The 19,942-nt window shown below is 40.1% G+C and overlaps 1 protein-coding gene across 1 annotated transcript in view; it reads left to right on the top strand.

Annotated features, from left to right (window-relative positions):
• The window catches only part of DAP (death associated protein), a 42,088-nt gene that overhangs the window by 7,104 nt on the left and 15,042 nt on the right, over positions 1–19,942 (top strand). Inside the window, exon 2 of the mRNA XM_065752066.1 lies at positions 2,810–2,906. Within this exon, the coding sequence (XP_065608138.1) occupies positions 2,810–2,906 (97 nt within the window). The remainder of the gene's footprint in view (positions 1–2,809; positions 2,907–19,942) is intronic.

Genomic DNA, 19,942 nt, shown 5'->3' with positions numbered 1-19,942 from the left:
AACCTTGTTCACACAGACCCACTTCTGCTGACTGTCTAGGTCCCTCTGGATGGCTTCCCTTCCCTCCAGTGTGTCGGCTGCACTGCTCAGCTTGGTGTCATCTGCAAACTTGCTGAGGGTGCGCTCGATTCCATTGTCTGTGTCATTGATAGAGATGCTGAAGAACACTGGTCCCAAGAGTGACCCTTGGGGGGTGCCACTCATGACCAGCCTCCACCCAGACATAGAACCGTTGGTCACAACCCTTTGGCTGCAACCAGCTAACCAGTTCTTAATCCATCGAACATTCCATTTTTCAAATCCATATCTCTCCAATTTCATAAGTTCATAAGTTCATAAGGTTGGAAAGGACCTATAAGATCATCTAGTCCAACCATCCTCCTATCACTATCTCTACCCAACTACTAAATTAAGTCCTTTAGCACCTCATCTAAACGCTTCTTGAACAGCGCTAGGGATGGTGCCTCAACCACCTCCCTAGGCAGGCCATTCCAGTGCCTGACCACTCTTTCAGAAAAGAAATGCTTCCTGAGGTCTAATCTAAATCTTCCCTGGCGCAACTTGTGGCCATTCCCTCTCGTCCTGTCATTACTTATCAGGGAGAAGAGGCCTACCCCCTCCTCACCACAACCCCCCTTCAGGAAGTGGTAGAGTGCAATAAGGTCTCCTCTGAGCCTCCTCTTCTCCAGACTGAACAATCCCAGCTCCCTCAGCCGCTCCTCATAAGACTTGTGCTCCAGGCCCCTCACCAGTTTTGTTGCCCTTCTCTGAACACGCTCCAGGGCCTCAATGTCCTTCTTGTAGTGAGGGGCCCAAAACTGAACACAGTACTCGAGGTGCGGCCGTACCAGAGCTGAGTACAGGGGGATGATCACCTCCCTGCTCCTGCTGGCTACACTATTTCTAATACAGGCCAGGATGCTGTTGGCCTTCTTAGCCACCTGGGCACACTGCCGGCTCATGTTGAGCCGAGCATCAACCAACACCCCCAGGTCCTTTTCCTCTCTACATTCTTCAAGCCATTCTGCCCCAAGCCTATAGCATTGCATGGGGTTATTGTGGCCAAAGTGCAGGACCCGGCACTTGGTCTTATTGAACCTCATCCCATTTTGCTCAGCCCAGCTGTTCAGCCTATCCAAATCCCTCTGAAGGGCCTCCCTACCCTCAGGCAGTTTGACACATCCTCCCAGCTTTGTGTCATCTGCAAACTTACTGAGGGTACACTCAATTCCCTCGTCTAGGTCATCAATAAAGATATTAAACAAGATGGGCCCCAAAACTGACCCTTGGGGGACACCACTCGTTACAGGACGCCAGCTGGACTTAACTCCATTAACCACTACCCTCTGGGCACGGCCCTCCAGCCAGTTCTCCACCCAGAGAAGAGTGAACCTGTCCACACCACGGGCTGCCAGTTTCCTTAGGAGAATACTGTGGGAGACCGTGTCAAAGGCCTTGCTGAAGTCCAGGTAGACTACATCAACAGCCTTTCCCTCATCTACCTGTCTGGTCACCCAGTCATAGAAGGAGATGAGGTTGGACAAGCACGACCTGCCCCTGGTGAACCCGTGCTGGCTGGGTCTGATCCCTTTATTGCCATGCACGTGTCGTGTGATCTCCCTCAATATCATCTGTTCCATAACTTTCCCTGATACCGAGGTCAGGCTGACAGGCCTGTAGTTCCCCGGGTCTTCCTTACAGCCTTTCTTGAAGATGGGAGTCACATCGGCAAGCCTCCAATCTTGTGGGACCTCTCCAGATAACCAGGAATGCTGATAGATGGCAGAAAGTGGCTCGGCAATCACCTCTGCTAGCTCCCTCAGCACCCTTGGGTGGATCCCATCTGGCCCCATGGACTTGTGGCAGTTCAGATGGAGGAGAAGATCTCTGACCGTCTCTGCTTGAATCACAGGGGGTGCATTATGCACCCCGTCCCGGACTTCCAGGTCAGGGCAAGTACCATTTGGATAACTGTCCTGTCTATAATTTAGAGAGAAGGATGTGGTGAGGGACCAACCATGTCAAAGGCTTTGCAGAAGTCCAGGTATATGACATCCATCACCCTTTCCCTGGCCACCAGTGGCATCACTCCATCATAGAAGGCCATCGGATTGGTCAGGCAAGATCTGCTCTTGGTGAAGCCATGCTGACTGTCTTGGATCACATCTTTGTCTTTTACATACCTTAACATGGTAACCAGGAGGATCTGCTCAGTGATCTTCCCAGGCACAGAGGTGAGGCTCACCAGCCTGTAGTTTCCCAGGTCATCCTTTCTTAAAAATGGGAGTAATGTTTCCCTTTTTCCAGTCACCAGGGATTTTACCTGACAGACATATTTTTTTGAATATGATGTAAAGCAGGGATACTATAACATAAGCTGTTGCCTTGATTTCTTGAGTACTACAAGTTAACAGAGATAGGGGGAGAGTTAAAACAGCTCTATTGGTTGATGAAAGATTCAACGTGAGCTGACAGTTGGCCCAGAAGGCCAATCATAACCCTGGTTGCGTCAAGTTAAGTGTGACAAACAGGTCTTATTCTAAAACAGTGTTGGAAGCAGGTGGAAAAATGAGCTGCTGCTTCTCAGGATGAGCAGAGATGGCATGATGTGAATGAGAATGGCAGATGCAGTCTTGAAGTAGACGTTCCTCAGAGTTGCCACTGTTAATCAGTTTGGGCCCCTTTTTCAAACAGCCGTTATTATAAGTTACTCTGCAAAATACCGTGTGTGGAGTGCTCTTCAATAAAGCATTTGTTATTCACTTGTGCTGGTTTGAGTGAGGTTTTATCTTTTTCATTCCTGTTCCAGTTAAAGCGGGTGGGATGCGGATTGTGCAGAAACACCCACACAGTTCTGATACCAAAGAAGAAAAAGATAAGGATGATCAAGACTGGGAAACCAGCAGGTGAGTGTTTTGGTTTTGTGAATAAGCTACAGCTAATTTCCGTTGCCATGAACGTTATCAGCAGTTTGTATTACTTGTAGATAGCAAAGCAATGGTACAGTGTTTTTTTTGTATTATAAAGCTGATTTTAAGCAAGCAAGTTACATCTCTATGAAGAGAATTGGAAATTTTGGCATTTTTTCCACACTGAGCTTCCATTAAACGATCAGGTAAGAGAAGGTTGGAGGAAAAACAAAACAAAAAACAAAATAACACAGCAATTTAAGCAAGATATCATCTTTCTTAAAAGTCTCTGAACATCATTTCAGGCTGCAGAGGAACAGAGGCAGGCACATTCAGACACAGGCGTTAGGTTGTCAGTCTCCGTATGAGATTGTCTCGCTGTGTGCTAGTGGAATCCTTCTCCTGTTTAGTTTGTACTTCCTTCTTTGTAAGGTATTTGGCAATATGATGTTAAGACAAGAATTAAGTTATTAATATGAGCCACTTCAGGTGGAGAATTCTGCTGTTTTTGTGGTGGAGGATACCAAGGCAGACAGCTGTTAACGTGATAAATGTGCTTAAAAATGCTAAGTAATTGCAGTGTAGAAATGAAAGCAGAAGTTCAGTTAACTAAGCTGTATGTTCTATGTTCATACAAACTCTTCCTATTTTTTTTTGCTGCTTTCCTTGTCTGTCTCTTCTTTTTTCTGTAGCCAGCACTGTGTTTACCTAGAATTCTTATGTACTAGCTAACTGCATTGCAATTTACTCATAGCAAAAAAAAAAAAAATCAGAGCACTGTTCTTGATCTTTAATGAGACCGACTTACGTAATGTTTATTTAACATCTAAAACAATGGTAAGAAAAAATAAGCATTGCAAAACTGAATAAAAACTGACTAATTTGTTCCAAGTCACGCTTTGCATTGGAAAGAAATGGCGTGCTTATGAGAAGGAGGGAATGATTTTAATTGATGTTTTCAAATGAAAGATTGGAAAACTGAAGTTTCTGCTATTTGTTCATGAACCAAATATAAGAATGAACATAAGGAGCATACCTAGATGGAAACCAGTGTGCATTATAAAATTTTCAGTTTCCTAGCAGAACTGAGAAACCTATCTCTATGAGGGTAAAAAGTTGAATGTGCCTGTTTTAGGTTTCTGTGGGAATACTGCAGCTGATGTCTGTACGTGCTATACATGTGAGCAAGAGATTATTTAGCTATAGACAGGATAAACAAGTTCCACAGGTCATAGTACAGAAAGCTGTTTGTCAGGATTAAATCAACATGCCTTGCAGCGTGATAGCTGCTTTCATTCTGGAAGGTGTAGTCTCTTATTCTGTGCCTCTGCATCTGGTGATCCATGATGACCTTCCAAAACATCTGGATTTTTAATGGCAATGCAGAGAGGTTTATCAGCTGCAGTAGAAGAAGCCACTAGGGTTCTGTTGTGGTTTCTCTGGCATCAGTATAGATATATAGATATATAGATATATATATCATTGCTTACTGGTATTTTATGTCTATTCACTGAACTCTTTAACATTTTTAACTTTCTGCTGTTTAATTTTCAGTCTTTGCCATTTTAAGACAGCCATTTTAAGGCGGTGTTGTTGATATGATGCAATCTCTACTCCCTGTTGCAGAGTCAAATTAAAAAAAAAAAGGCAAACAGACTTTCAAGCAGTTCTTAGCAGGTGTTACCAGCAGCTCACAATGATTTAAGAGAAAAGAAACCATAATAGTGCGTATGTTCACAGGGAGGCTGCAGTGATCTAGCAATTATTTTAATCTCACTGTAGGTTTAATTGAGGACAGATTAGTGGAACTGGCACTAAATCGTGGCAGAGGATTCCAAGTTCTCCTAGAATTCCCTGGGAACTTCTGGGAATATGTGTCCTTTCCAAGATTGTGCATCAGCATGGGAACCTAAATAGTTGTCTAACAAGAAAGCATTGAGCTAGAGTTTGTGTAAGTACTTACGGCTTTGGAGAGGCTAATGTTGTTTTTGTAGTGCACTTGAAGAATAAGGCAATAGGTTAGTATTGCTGGAGTTAGCGTAGGTAAAACTGATGTAGGTAACTGAAGTAATCAAGAGTACAGTGACAAAGCTGCCTATAAAATGACATTCACCAGGTGTATCTTTGGCATTTCTTTTACTTAGTTGTTCAGCACCTTGCAGTCCGGTTACTGTAATTTACTTTCCAAAATATTTTATTCAGTCCTGCTTCCTGGAGTAACATTTTTGTGACAGCCTACCATTTCGTGGTTGACTTCTCATCGTGGCAGTTTGTGATCTCTTAAAATAACATGTGGTAAGATGGTCTCGTACTAATTTTAACCTTTGTAAGACAGTTCTCAGCTTTGAATGGTAATGGTATTACTTCAGTTTTACTTGAAGAGGAATGGCTGGTCTGATTCTGTGGAGAAGAGCTCAGTGAAGAAGGGAGAAACTGCATTGCTCAGCAATGAATCTTTCTTGTCATTTGGAATAAATAGGCTACTCACAATTCTGGATTTTATTAGAATTCATGTTTAACTGAGATTTGCAGTATCATGCTCAGTTCTCTGCCAGAATTTCACTCTAACCGTAGTACTGAAAGACAGGTAACTTCAGGCGTTCAGTTTTGCACAAGAGCTTCATTAGTTGTCATTTTAGGACATCAAGAAGAAGAAAAGATAATAAGTTATAATTGGGATCTGGATGTCTATAAGAAAAAATGTCAGGTATCTGGCTCTTTTTCTTATTGTCGCAAACAGTAAACTGCCAAGGCTTTCAGGACTTTTGCTTCATTTGTGACACAAAGTGGGATAATAACAGTGATTTAATTACTGAATGCAGTAGAGTCTGAAGTCTGAATGTTTTAGTGAAATTCCACTTCTGTTTTCATAGGGAAGTGCAGTGGAAATCTCAGAAGTCTAGTCAGTGGCTATATACTTTCATTCAGAAATAATTTTATTTTTCCTTTCCCTCAATTAGCTTTCTAGCAGACAAAGATAAGCAAGCTATAGGCAGTATTTCTGTTTTCATTTGTTACTGGTGAGTTTTCTTTCACTGAATTTTTTTTTGCTATGTAATAGCCCACTTTATGCAAACTTAGAATAGAGTTAAAAAATGTGAAGTAATTATACATCTAAGCCGTTGGCAGAAGTTTATATGGTTCTTAACACTATAAGCATAGAAACCCTTGGAATTATTTTATTTCTTGCATTTCACCCTGTTCTGGTTATTCAGCTGCTGCAGAAACTGTAGAGTTGAAGTCTTCAATCTTCAGCTTCAGAGTAGCTGCCATTCATCATAACCAAGAACTAAAAATGACATCTGATATTCAGTTCACTTGCACACAAGGCTTGTAGGAGGTAATGAACCTCGTGGATGAAGATGTTTCAGTCCAATTTGTCCTAATATTGGCTGTTTTAGAGACAGTACTCACTTGATGGAAGAAAATCTTGGAAGTTGTAAACGGATTAAAAAAAGGACGATTTACAGATTGTTAAAATTTAGAAACCAAACCCCTAGAATGGGTACCAGTACTTTCATGCATACTCAGAATGAACAGCCCATTAATGTTTATCGTGTGTAGTTCACCAACGTAAATCTGCACGAACTCCTCTTCATCTGTGTTCCTGTATCTGTAAAGCTAAAATGGTGGAAAAGTGAGCACTGACTCAGAGTGAACATTCAAAGTTAGAAAAATAAAATGGATTGGGACAGATAAGATACCGTATCATCTGCTTTAGTGTTTGGAGAGAAGTGCTCAATTCTGGATTGGTCAAGGATTGACTCAGACTTTTCTGTGGCAGTGCCACCTTGTTGCTTTAAAAGGCCCCTTGGGCTATTGTATCACTGTGGGCAGCTTTGCAGGAGTAAATTGATAATATGTACAAGCATCAGTCATCAACATCCTTGGTTTTTTTCCTCACAATCTTTTTGGGGCCTTATTCTGTTACCTCTGTGAGCTGAGGTGGTTTGATGCAAAGGTTATGTCCAAAGAGAGTATATTTTTTTGACCGTGTGAAAACTGAAACTTGATGAACTGAATGGGTAGAGTAGATGTGAATCCTGAGGGTTTATGTTCATGTATTTGAGCTCTGATTACTCAGGTATGGAATTTTGGAGACAGTTGGCCTTAGAGGATAAAACGTCTGGAGGAAATGAAATGGAAAAAGCGGCCTGACTGTGAAAACTATGCTTGCAGTTTCTGGAAGAAATACAAACCACAGCTAATGTTGGGTGTTATCCTCTTTTCATACTAGAGTTTAATGTGGCTCAAACTTTTTCTTTACTTGGTTAAATATTCCAAAGGAAGCTTTTCAATCAAAAGTGCTGTAAAGATTTTGCAGTTATACTTTTGTGGTCTTACTAAAAAGAGTACAGAACATTTTAGTGCAGTAAGGGAAGTAGGTTTCTATTCTACAGAACATCTTTATTTTTCTGAAAGATTCTGTTTGTTTGCGGATCTTTTTTTTTTCCTCTGACCCTCTTCATATTTACTATTTTGGACTTAAATTCACAGTTAGAAAACAGCTTCTTAAGTATTACATGTTTTTTCTTTACGTAAGTGATACTTTCTTTAGCACATTTTCCCACCTCGTTCTTCATCTTCGTGTCTTAATCTTTTGTGTAGAGCATTTATGATTAACAGATGCTCGAGCCTAATAAAGTTAAGCTGTGCATAATTTAATTAAATAAACAAAAATAGTATTGGCAATTTTCAAGCAACTGTTTCAGCAGAATAGCTTTTCCTGATGACCAGTCACCCAGAGAAGTAACAAGACAACACTATGACCTGTGTTGAACCTTATCAAATGCATATATTGTTACAGATGTAACTGTAAGTACATAAAAATAGCATATATAATACTGATTTTTAAATGCAGATATTGTGTAATGCAGGGGAAGTTTTTGTGAATATCTCCGTTTTAGTGAAAATATCTGTACGTGTATGGAAAGGAAGGAGGAGAAGCTAGACAAGATTATAAATGAAACATTCTCATACAGGAAAATGCTTCCAATATTTCTTGATGCTTGAAAGAGTAAGTCAATAAATCCATCAGAGCGCTGGTTATTTTATTGTATGGGTAGCTCTCTTCATATTCCAAGTACTCTGCATGCGTGAGAAGAACTAAGGAAAGATCTGATATTCCCCCCCCCCCCCCAAAGTGAATAGTAGATATACCATCCATCTCAATGAGAACCTTGTTCAGTCTCAAAGAAACATACGTTGTCTTATGGAATTAACTGGAACGCTGAGTTGATTTGTCAGCCAAACTGTTGTAAGAAGAAGACTGTAAAAGAATGAGTCTGTGTGATGTATTCATATGTATTCTGTGTGGCGAAGAGAGTGAGAAAGCTTAGTCATATGTGAGAATAAAATGAATGTGAAGGGAAGTAGTGCCTTGAGTGGCTATTTATTTAGCATGACATCTCACGTCTGTACAAAATGTAAAATCTAAGGTAATAGCTTTAGCAGTTATTTTGCATCATACTTTGTATCCTAGCATGCATGAGATGAGGTCCCTGTGGTAGCTTGAGAGCAGAAAATAGTGCTGAAAGAGGGTATTACATGGGCGTTAATAATGCACAAAAATCTCCAAATCCAAACAGTATAATCAGATGATTTTCATTACGCCAACTAAGCCCAAATTGTTAGTACTTAAGTATTCAGCAACTCTGGGATCCTTTCTAAAGCAAAGTGTCTGAATCTCTATTAGAAAAAGCTGCCAAAGAACCAGATGCTACTCATTCATTTAGAATCAAAAACCTATGTTTGAAGCGAAGCCACCATGAGCTAAATATGAGTAGGAGGTGTGTGAGATTGACACCATGTGTGCCAAGAGGGAATCTAGTTTTTTCAAGTAGCACCTTCCTCTCCCTTGTTATTTTTTTTTTGTCTCAACTGTGTTAGGTACTGAAGCAGTTCAGTATTAAAATAAACATGAGAATTATTGTTCGTTTTTTTTTTTTAACTGTCTTTGGGACAGATAGGAAGGGATTTCACTCAGCTGCTCCCAGGCCCCTTCTACTCATTGCCAGAGTTGCATGAGAAAAAATTAAAGACAACACTAAGGCACTTGTTACGGTTATCGGAGTTTTATTTAGTCTGTTGTAGCAGTTCCATTGCAGCAGATTACTTGCTTAGAAAGCGTTCATTGAAGTAGATTTGCTGCCTTCTGATTTATTGTAGCATTTCAGTGATTGCAGCTTGGATGGGGGCATCCTCTTAAATAAACTGTATTTAGCAAAAAACTGCTTTAGCGAGAGTCATGTAAATCTCAATTCTGACGAGTTTGAGTTTCTCTGGGACTAATTCCTTAGAATATATATAATACTGTAAGCCTGGGGCTGCAAATGCATTTGAGTAGGAGCTGCTTTTCTTGATGCGGTGTATGATGAAATTCCAAGGTTTACATCCTGGGAGTTTTCTTTAGTGTGAAACAGGATACAACTTCTATTTTATTTATTTACTTTTTGCTTCTTGGACTTTCTTAGATTTAATTACCAGGGAATGCTTCCTGAAGATTGGTTTTGGGATAGCAGTACTTGGGTTAGCACCTTAAATCTCCTATAATTTGAAATCTCCTATAATTTGTTTAGATTTGCTTCCATTACCTTTAATCTGCAAGATAAATTTTACAATTCTTTCCTGTTTTCTTCAGGCTACAGTCACCTGTGTAAGTACAAACTGAGCTTTTATAGCAGATAAAAGAATGAAAATGGTCATTGAAGCCAAGAGAATAGGAGACTCGATTTACACATTTTGATTTCCCCTTTTTTTTTGAGGTATGAGTTGCACTGTTACTTGATGATTCATGATCTGCCAAATCCAGCTTGGCTAAAAAGAGGAAAAAAAATCCAACACTGTTCAAGCTTTCAAAATATGTAAAAGGAAGGAAATGCAAGAGTGGCTGGAGAAAAAAAATACCTCAAGTCTGGCAGAGATTTTATACAGAGCTTCATCTTTTTTTTTTTTCCTCACAGTTGAAGACTGAGGAAAACTACTCAATAACACGTGTTAGTCTAGCAAGCATAGTCTTTGCAAATAAAGCCTGCAGTGAACCTGGTCATTCTATAGATAAGTGTGAATAAATGGATGTTTTTTATTTAGAAGTACATATTCTTCATGTACTTTGACTTCCTTAACGTAAATTATTGGGATAGATGAAATACCAGTATATACAAAGAAACTTGATAAATCTTTATGCAGCATACAGTAGCTGTGAATCAGTGTTCAGTACTTGACATTCATGACTTTTAGTACTCAGTGGTGAGCTCCTCTTGCCCCCTTACTGCACTCCTAGTGTGATAATTCTCATTTAGGATGCAAGTCTGTGGTCCATCTGCTGCTAGGCATCTTGAAATAATTTGGAAATGATATGTTAGAGTCAATGTCCTGGAAGAGTTCCTATTTGGTAGAAGTAGTTTCGGCAGAGTAAACATTGACTTCTGTGGTAGCACTCCTGGACTGGTAATTACAAGTAGTGCTGTAACTATCAGAATTGATGTTCATCACTTATTCACACTGTATTTGGGAACAGACACTCTTTCAACGTTGTTAAATCTCTTTGAGCTAACATAATACAAGCATTTCCTGAGACAAGTGTCTTCTGAAGACGTGTAACCTCTTGTCCCTGAGAGTGCTAGTAAAGTAAGCAGTGGGAATCAGTGCTTGTTGTGTGGGTGGTAGTGTACGCTGGAAACCAGATCAAAATCTCCCAGTTCTGTTACCACCATACCTACTCTCAAGATGGTACCATGGCACAGGCAGGGTAATACCCCACTGTACCCTGGGCCCAGGCACCAGTACTCCTGTGGCAGTGGGGGGACAGAACTTGACTATTGGACTTGAGCCACATCTGAAATGGAGCCTGTGGGCAAGAATGGAGACTTGGGTGAGGCTGGCTCAGAGCATTTAGTGCCTGTTGGTGCTCTCTAGGCCTTAAAGCCTGAACAAATAGTTTCCTTTATTAAAGTATTACATATTTGTCATTGCAATAAAGCAAATGTACCCTTATTTAGGAAAATACCCAGTAGTGAATTTTTGTACTACTGTGGATGTCAAAAGTAGTAGCTAGCTTTAAGTTGAAGAAGGTAATTAAAGTAAGTAAAAATGAAATCTCTCCAAATGATTGGTAAAGTGACATGAAGGAGTAGTGTAAGAAAGCAAATTCAAGCCATTCTTGTCTACTAAGGTTATAAAACTATTTGTGTCCAAAGGAAGGCTACAAGGATGGTGGAGGATCTGGAGAGCAAGACAAATGAGAAGCAGTTTTTATTCAGCACATAGCAGAGGAGGCTGATGAGAGGCCTCGTGGTGATATAGAGCTCCACGTGAGAGGAGCAGAGGGGCAGAGATCTCTGCTCTCTGGTAACAGTGACAGGACCGAAGGGAATGGCTTGAAGCTGCTTCAGGGGAAGGTCAGGTTGGAGGTTAGGAAGAGATTCTTCACCAGTGAGTGACTGAGGAAGAGGTACTTGGAGGTGCTCAAAAATTGATAGATGAAGGTGGCACTTGGAGCAGAAGATCAGACTGGTCACTTTCAAGTTCCTTGCAATCTACATTAGTCTATAGTACTATGAAATAAAAATGATACAATAGAGATTATCAGTAAATCAGGTAGAGGGGAGATTTAGGTTGCTTTTATTTACTCTTTTTTATAACACAGAACTGGAATATCCAGGGAAAATACAAGGTAATAAAAGGAAAGATTGAACATGTGCCATTTTTCAGATGAGCTGGTAATTCTCTTAACAAACTGATTTGTGATGTAGAGAATTTTTTATGATCATATATCACAGCAGTGTGAAAAACTGATAAAGATTCCTTTAATTGCACTGTAGTGTCTGTATTTCCTCACGCTGAAACACTTCTGAGAGGCTGGCAGTCTGGCTGCTGCCTGAAATATTCATATGGTTCTTGGCCATCTTTGCTAGATTCCTGTCTCTGGCATGACAGTGGAGAAAGAAGTAAAGGTGGAGTTGGAAACTATGTTGTGAACAGAGTAGGACAACTGGTAAAATGTTTAAATCTCTGTTCTATAGCAATAGCTGTGATTCTGTTAAAAGCTTCACCTTGGAGCCCTGGTCATGAGCTAATGCAGTTTAGTGCTAGCTGACTGATAAAATGACTCAAATGTAAAATGTAGGCTACAGCCAGAATGTCAGTTAACCAGAGTTGTAACCTGTTACTGGAATAGTTTGAGCTCTGTGTTTACTCTCCAGGCCAACCAGGGAAGCTGTTTCTAAGTCCTATGGAGTCACCAATTATGGAATGGCTTGGGTTGGAAGGGAGCTCAAGGATCATCAAGTTCTAACCCTCTGCCAAAGGCAAGGATGCCAGCTACTAGATCATAGTATGGATGATATTACTCACCTTCCAGCTCCACCTTATGATAACTTTCTTGAAGAGAAAATCTTTGAGTCTCGTGATGGGACAAAGCTGACTCTTTTCCTTCTCTCACGTTTCTGTTGATGTGAATAATTCTTTTTTTCTAAGCCTGATTATGAGTTAGAAAATGCAACAGCCATATTAATTTATGATCTCAATAGCAGTAAACAAAAGCTGTATACGTGCTCAGTTCTGTGAGCAGCCTCTGAAAAACAATGGGCATGAGATACTGTCTTCAAGGTCCAAGGCTCACGTTAAGCACAGTAAGCTATCTTCACCTAGGCCTGGTGAAATGAGAGCCCTATGAGGCAGTCAGAATGCTGATATGCTTTTAGGTTAGGCTGAGGAGCAGAGGTCCTAGTTTCAGATTATTCTCTTCCCCAATGTATCCAGCTTTAAACTTAGAACTGTTGCTCCCCACTGCATTTATCACTGGTGGTCCAAATGTCCTTCCTTTGCTGCTGTGTGCTCCATAAGGGACCATGGAGAAGTTGAATCCAGCACAGAGTTTTACGGCTTGCTTAGGAAGTAAACTCCAGCATCTTTAATGTGCCAGTGCTCTGTGCAAATCTATGGTAGTTCTTCCTTAAGTTCATGAATCAGATGCAGGTTTTTGGTTTTCATCTTCAAGTCATAAATAATTTTATTCTTTGTTACCTGGCATGCAGAAAACATAGCTGCTGAGCTTGAGATTTCTCTGTAAAATGTCCTGTAAGAGTGCTTTGAGGAAGTTGTGAAAATCTCTGACACGTGCAAGTCTGTTAAATAGAGAACCATCACCTTTGCAAGATGCTCTGAAACTTCCTGTCTACGAGCATAAGGTCTGAGCCGAGGTTGATTATATCTACAGGGAGTACTTTAATTACATTGTCTTCTAATTGGTGTGGAAAAATTTCAGGCAGCTGGATAGCTTAAAACATTTTTAAATGACCAAGCAAAAAACTGTTTGACATAAGCACATTTGACCTAGAAACTTGGTCATTCATAAGAACTTTGCAGGGTTTGTAAAGACTTACAATAGCAGTACATATGTATATCATTTATCAGCTTACTTCTTAAAGATAAATAAATAAATAAATACACCTCCGTCTAATGCAGGAAGAAGATATAATTTGTATAATTTGCTTAGTGTTGTAGGTCTGACACCTCTTCCTGCGGTAAGATGAGTGTTTGAATGTGAGGGAGCACTGGCTGAGAGCGAATTAAAAAGAGGAGGCTTCAAGGCTAATTTTGCTGGCATCTCTTTTTGTGTGCATCTTTTTTTTTTTTTCTTCCTTAGATATGGGAAGGTGGCTGTCCTTCTAGCTAAACAGTCACTGTCCTCACTGTGTTACTTTGGTTATTGTTCCTTTCTGTTGGAGCTGCTTTGTAGACCTCACTTGTAAAAACATTGAGGGCACAGATAGATGAGGAATCTGAGGATAAGCAATGAAGTATAGAGGATACTGTGTTTATTAATCATCAGTTCCTCAGAGTATATTGCAATCCTAATTTAGCAGATGAATGTAAGAGAAATTCAGTATTCCATCTGTTCTTACAGATTATTAGCTGCTACATTAGTGAGTGATAGAAAACTTAAGTCCAGATTTTGTTTTCTTTAGGGAGGGAGGGGAATTTTCATTCTGTGTACTGCTGGAGGGTAAGTTAGAGGTTTGCTGTGTTCACAGTAAGAATGACAGGAAGAACAGAATCATCTAACAGGAAGAAGCTATTGCAAAAACCATGTGCTTTGTGAAGGAGGTGTTTTGAAACAGATGTGTTTTAGTTAACACATGTTCTTTCATCAAGAAACTGCCTGTCAGATTTAATTTGGAATGAAATTAATTGTTAGTCTGACAGCTTGATGTTCTGGGAAATGTGATAAATGTATTGGTACCAAAGTTATTTTCAGCTCTATTCTCTAACCGTTGTTGGACTTGACGAGAAAAGAACTAAAATATGCATGTTTTTAGGAACTAGTTGCTGTAAATCACGCTTAGTAGAAATAATGTATGATTTTGTGCTCTTTTAATGAAATACTTTAAAAACTGTTTCATAATTTTTAGTAACAAGCACAGGCATATAAAAATATTGCTAGTTCTGGTGACTTGTTAGTGTGTTTATCCCTATGTTTTTGTTTCTGTTGATATTTTCTTTCCTTCTCTGGTGTATCTGGGACAGAGAACAATCTGAATTCCCTAAACTGTCAATATTTATAACTAGAGCATTAATTTGCATTTTTGGTCATAAGAGATTTCATTAGAATCACTTGAACTTTGAAGAACTAATTGCAGTTGGATTTAAAAGGACAGCAAGGTCATTTTCTTTGATCAAAGCAAAGGCTGCAAAGAGCTGTTTGGCAACTGGCATAGGTAAAATTGGAACCAATTGTCTGAATGATCAAAGTTCTATTGTTGTCCTTTCACACTAGTCCAGTTCGGCCAGACCTTTCAGGCAGTCACAGAATGCACTTAGTTCTGTCCAGAAAGAAAAGAAGCTTGCCAAACACTGCTATGAGACTTGCTTTGAAATTAGAAATAACGGTGCTTTCTTGGAAAGGTAAGACTTCAGACACCAATCCGAATTAAGCACTGTCTTTATAGACAACTGTTTTTTACTTCTGCCAACACTTTCTCATCTTTGCTTTGTTTCAGCAGTATAGATTTTCTGAAGAAGTGTTGTACTCTTATCAATGCTTGCTTTGTAGTAGTGCACAAAACTGTACAACAGTACCAGAAAGATTTATAGGAAAACTTACAGGTTAAGTTGTCATATTTAAAGTAGGCATTTGTTTCTTCCTGAATAATTATTTTTTCCTCTTCACAATCTGCCAGCAGCTTTGGAGTGGTACTAGTTTCTGGCAGCAGAGAAACATTCCATTTCCTGAAGTTGCATTTTGATCCTGCAGCAAGAATTAAATCAGCGGGAGGATCCTGGCTGCAGAAATACATAGGGACTAGTGTCTCCAAGCAGTAATTTTTCAGAGCTGCTTAATAAGAAGAATTAAAGGTCCTGAGGGGATGAGTATCTTTCTAGGACAGAAGTGAGATTCGGGACACGTGGAAGAAGAGATTGAAATAGTCTGAAAAGATAATGGCAAGGTGGAGCTGTGCGAGTCTGAGAGACATGAACTGCACTAGGTATGACAGAGAACTGGGTGAGAGGCCTGCTGAGATTTATATGGAGCTAGGTAGCAAGAAGGAAAGGAAGGAGGATTTAAAACAGAGTGGCAGAAGAATTTAAACCTGAAGAACAGAAAGTAGCAGGGAAAGACATATTTGCTTCTGATTGTGCTGTCGCTTTGTGGACAGGAATAGGATATGAAACACTAGCAGAGTCTTTACCTCATGCATTGCTGGCTGAACCAAAGGATGACAGCTCATTGCTATCGCTTTCCTTTCTGGCTGAAATAACACATTTGTAGAATGTAAGAATCTCCAAGTGCTCATTGTTGTGATGGTCAGGTTGGTGTTGTGCGATCAAATCTGTTTTTCCATTTTTCTTTTTTCTTGGAGAAAACTTGGAGAAAATTTATCCCTTGCAGACATACCATCTGATGACCTGTATGCAGCTTTTCAACCGTGTGAAGGCGATCTTCAGAAAAAGCACAACAAAAAAAACTGTCTACTTTTTATTTATTCTGCTATCAGAGGTATTTTCAAATAGGAATATTACTAGGTGGAACTAAGATTAATAAAAAATAAATCTTAGAACTTCATTGAGCTTTGGTTTACCAATTTTCTTCTAGAAGTCGTAAGGGATGTTGAAAACCTGTCTTTTCTTCAGATCAGTGAAGGTGTTATTTACATTTTAGAGATGATTCCAGGTGTATGCTGAAAGCAAGGGCAACGGTGAAACTTCAGAAAGCTCTCAATTGTGGATTGCCTAGCTGAATAGGAACAGATGAAGACAAAGAGCTGTTGATGAGATGAATTACAGGGAAGTGATCATATTATACTTCAATTAGTTATTTGCAGTATTGTTGAAGATTTGTTGTTGATAGCTGGAAGCAAACTGTCTGGTGTAGATTGTCTGGTTTAGAGTACTATATTTCTATGTTTCTTATAAACTCTGGCCTATTACAAAGACAGACCAGGGTCTTGATCATGTAGTAATTCAGATTCAAGAGGCCCTCAGCATCTCTAGACCAGCCTCAGAGCAGCAGGGTCAACTATAGAGATCAGAATACTCAGGTCTTTAACTGCCTTGCTCTTGAAAACCTCCAAAGACGGAGGCCACAGAATTGACTGTCCTCAAGCGAAGAAAATTTTTCCTCACAGCCAGTGTGAGCCACCCTTGTATCAATTTATGTTTATTTTCTCTTATCTTGCCACCATGTACCACTATTTAGAGCCTGACTTCATCTAAGATGTCAGAAGACAAGCCTTCTTTGTAAGTAGTGGCAGGCTCTTGGCCCAAAGCCTTCTTTCTTGAACAAAGCCAGTTAGCTTGTGCCTTTTCTCACAGGTTGAGTGCTCTGGCACCCCGATCATCTATGTGGTTCCACTGAGTCCACTTCACTGATCTGGTGTCCTGTATTAGAGGCCATATTCCAGATGATGTGGTCCATAATCTCCCACTTAATCTCTGCATCCTATCTAAGGAGAGAGAAGCAAAGGGACGAGGCTGGACTCTTCTCAGCAGTGTGTGCTGATAGGGCAAGGGGAAATGGCCACAAACTGAAGCATAGGAAGTTCTGCACAAATGTGCATGGGAACTCCTTCACAGTGCAGTGACGGAGCAGTGGCACAGCTGCACAGAGAGGTGGCGGGGTCTCCTTCTCTGGAGATGTTCAAGACCCACCTGGACACCTACCTGTGCAACCTGGGCTAGGGAGCTGCTTTGGCAGGGGGTTGGACTCAGTGATCTCTGGAGGTCCCTTCCAACCCCTACGATTCTGTGATCCTATTGTGCTGCTAGGGAACTCTACTGGGTCATGTTCAGTTTTCTGTTCACCAGGACTCTGGGAGAAAAATATATTAGCTGTAAAACTTCGATCTCTTCTTCGTTATGTACAACCTGCATTTCATCACTTAGCATTTTCTTTTAGGTTTCTCTCCAGTTTAGCTTCAGATGTCTTTTCCTCTCTTTTACAAATCCCAGTCTCTCTCTTTTTTTTTTTTTTTTTGTATTCATCTGTTCCTGCCTAACCTGTCAAGTTCATATTTTCGGCACTTAGATCTCATGGGATTTGTCTCTGTAAGGGTATATAGTAGAGACATCACAGAGAAGCAATGACAATAAAGCATGGCTGGTGTATTATGTTGTTTTGGGAGGATATTGCAGTCTCCTAAAAATGCAGGAAGTCCCATTTAGCCCATGGAGTTTTGAGGACTCTTGTACAGAGTGAACTGTATTTGCTGTGCCTTAGCGTGTGTGTAGTAGATATGTGTAAGCACAAATGCTTTTGGAGCATAATTTACAAGCATGGATGAAATATCTCATTAGTCTCTCACTTAACACTCTTGGAAATTTAGGTGAGGTTTTGAGCTCCTGGCCATTTTTAGGCTTGAAATATTCAGACTTCTGTCGCACACCTGAAAATTCCTACAAGTCTTGCCTTGTCTGTGTTCTTTGCCCATCATGGGACAAATGTTATCTGCTATCACCTTAAGGACCCCTTAGATGTTTTTGGTCCCTCAAAACACCGAAAGGATGAGTCTGGACAAAGGAGCATCAGCTAAGGCTCTCTTCTAAGCAGGACTATATCCTTTTATTTTTTTTTTATCTTCTTCTCCTGTGAGAAGAATTCTACCTTCAAGAGTGTAGGTAGCCTTTTTGCTGTGTAGGAAGTCAAGTCCTGGTGGGAACTGTCTCAGTTCTGCTGTCAGTCATGCATGAATATTTCAAGAAGCATCAGTATGAATTTTTAAAAAGTTAAGAGGTAATATGCTCTGACTTCTGTACAGCTAGAGGTGTTCCTGTGAATAATTTCATGTGAACCCCACTCTGTGACTGTTGTGCACTTCTTCAAGGTCCTTTTTATCTTTGGCTTTCCATTACTTGATGAATTCCAAGAACTGTCTGTTTGCAGAAAACAATCCTCAGCTAATCTGTACTGATCTTGAAGTATTTGGAAAAAATCAGAGGTAGTTTATCTTTTGTGGGTTGTTTTTTTTTTGTTTTTTAATTAAATTTGGAGAATAGGTAACACAGAGTGTGTAAGATTATCATCTTTCTCTTGCAGTTAAACAGTGTGGTGGCTTAAAAAATATTTCCTGCAGTGCTTAAGGGATTCATTCTCACTGACACAGACACTGTCTTGGATGACACTCTCATAGAGCAAGTTTGGAGTAATGCATAACCTTATCCTGCTGAATGACAGCGTGAAAGTAGGTGACCAGGGAATCTTGATTTTATAAATGAAGATTGAGTGAAGTGGGATGAGGCCAGTCCCTAAAAAGTACTTTGATTCTGTGTGTGTAATGATTCTTTGACCTGTATGTGTAATACACTTGCCAATTTCTCCTCTGCATTCCAGTAGGAAGTAATTTACACTATTAAAATATTACCGGGCAGAGGACTGTGATTTACAGGTTTTGTTACTGTCACTTAAGATTGTGCAATTGTAAACATTGGGAGGTATTTCTTTGCTGTTCAGGTGACATAGCACTGGCACAGATTTTCCAAGAGAAGCTGTGGAGTCTCCTCTTCGTAGATCTTCCAAAGCTGCCTGGATATAATCCTGGACCAGTGACTCTGAGTTTCCCTGCAAAAGCAGGGGTTTGAACCAGATGGCCTCCAGTGATCCCTTCCCACTTAGTCCTTCTGTAATTACAGAACAGTCAGTTACAGAATCACAACTTAGTACTTTTGTTTTTATTTTTTCAGTGTTTGTCCCTCAGATTTGGTAGTTCTGGTTCTCTAAAATAGAATCATAGAAGACAGTTTTACTTTTGAGCTGTGTAAATAGTATGTACACTTGTATCATTTTAAAGAGTCAGTATAATCCAAGACAGCAGTTCTAAAGCAATTCAAAGTGTAGTGTACTTTATTAAGAGTGATCTGAGAAGATGCACTTTGTGTCAGTGTCTGGGAGGAGACACTTAAGCAGCAAATTGTGGAGTCAGGATGGCCCTGCAGAGTTGCCAAGCCTTTTCAAGATGAAAGCTCATATACTCATCCCCAGAATGTTACTAATTAGACTGCTGGAACCATCTGAAGCCACTTCTTTATTTTCACGACCACACTGGTCCAAATAGCCTGATTTAATTTCTGATCAACAGAAGTGCCAGTGTAAATGAGTGTGATTGTGCAATGTACGTGTATGCTGTGACATGCTGCTAAAAGCAAGGAAAACCTAGTCATGTTCCAGGTGAAAATGCAAATTGCCATGGGCATTTGAAACTCCAGTAATGTTCTTCCCGGAGCTCTGAACCAGTGCAACTCTGTAGTGATGAGCCTGTTATCTGTAGCTTGATACCTGTTGGCATGGCTAGTGGAGCCTCAGCTAACAGTGAAGCAAGCCACTAGGGAAGATGGGACAAGGGACACAAGGGCACATGTACACTGGTGTTTGAGTTGGGCTCTGCTTTCTTTGTCCATTCTGTGCCTTGGACTATGATCTCTTGGGCTTTCAAATCCACGTTTTGCAGTGTTGCATGTTCCTTCTCTTATTAATAGAAAAGTAATGTTTGGCTGTTGAAAAACAGCTTACATGGACTAGAAGCAAAACCAAGATCATA

This window comes from Cyrtonyx montezumae, unplaced genomic scaffold (assembly GCF_038088225.1).
Source record: "Cyrtonyx montezumae isolate F1298 unplaced genomic scaffold, pur_monq_1.0 scaffold_8, whole genome shotgun sequence".
Classification (NCBI taxonomy): domain Eukaryota; kingdom Metazoa; phylum Chordata; class Aves; order Galliformes; family Odontophoridae; genus Cyrtonyx; species Cyrtonyx montezumae.
The sequence above is the reverse complement of the archived record's forward strand: the minus strand, read 5'-3'. Positions and strand labels throughout refer to the sequence as shown.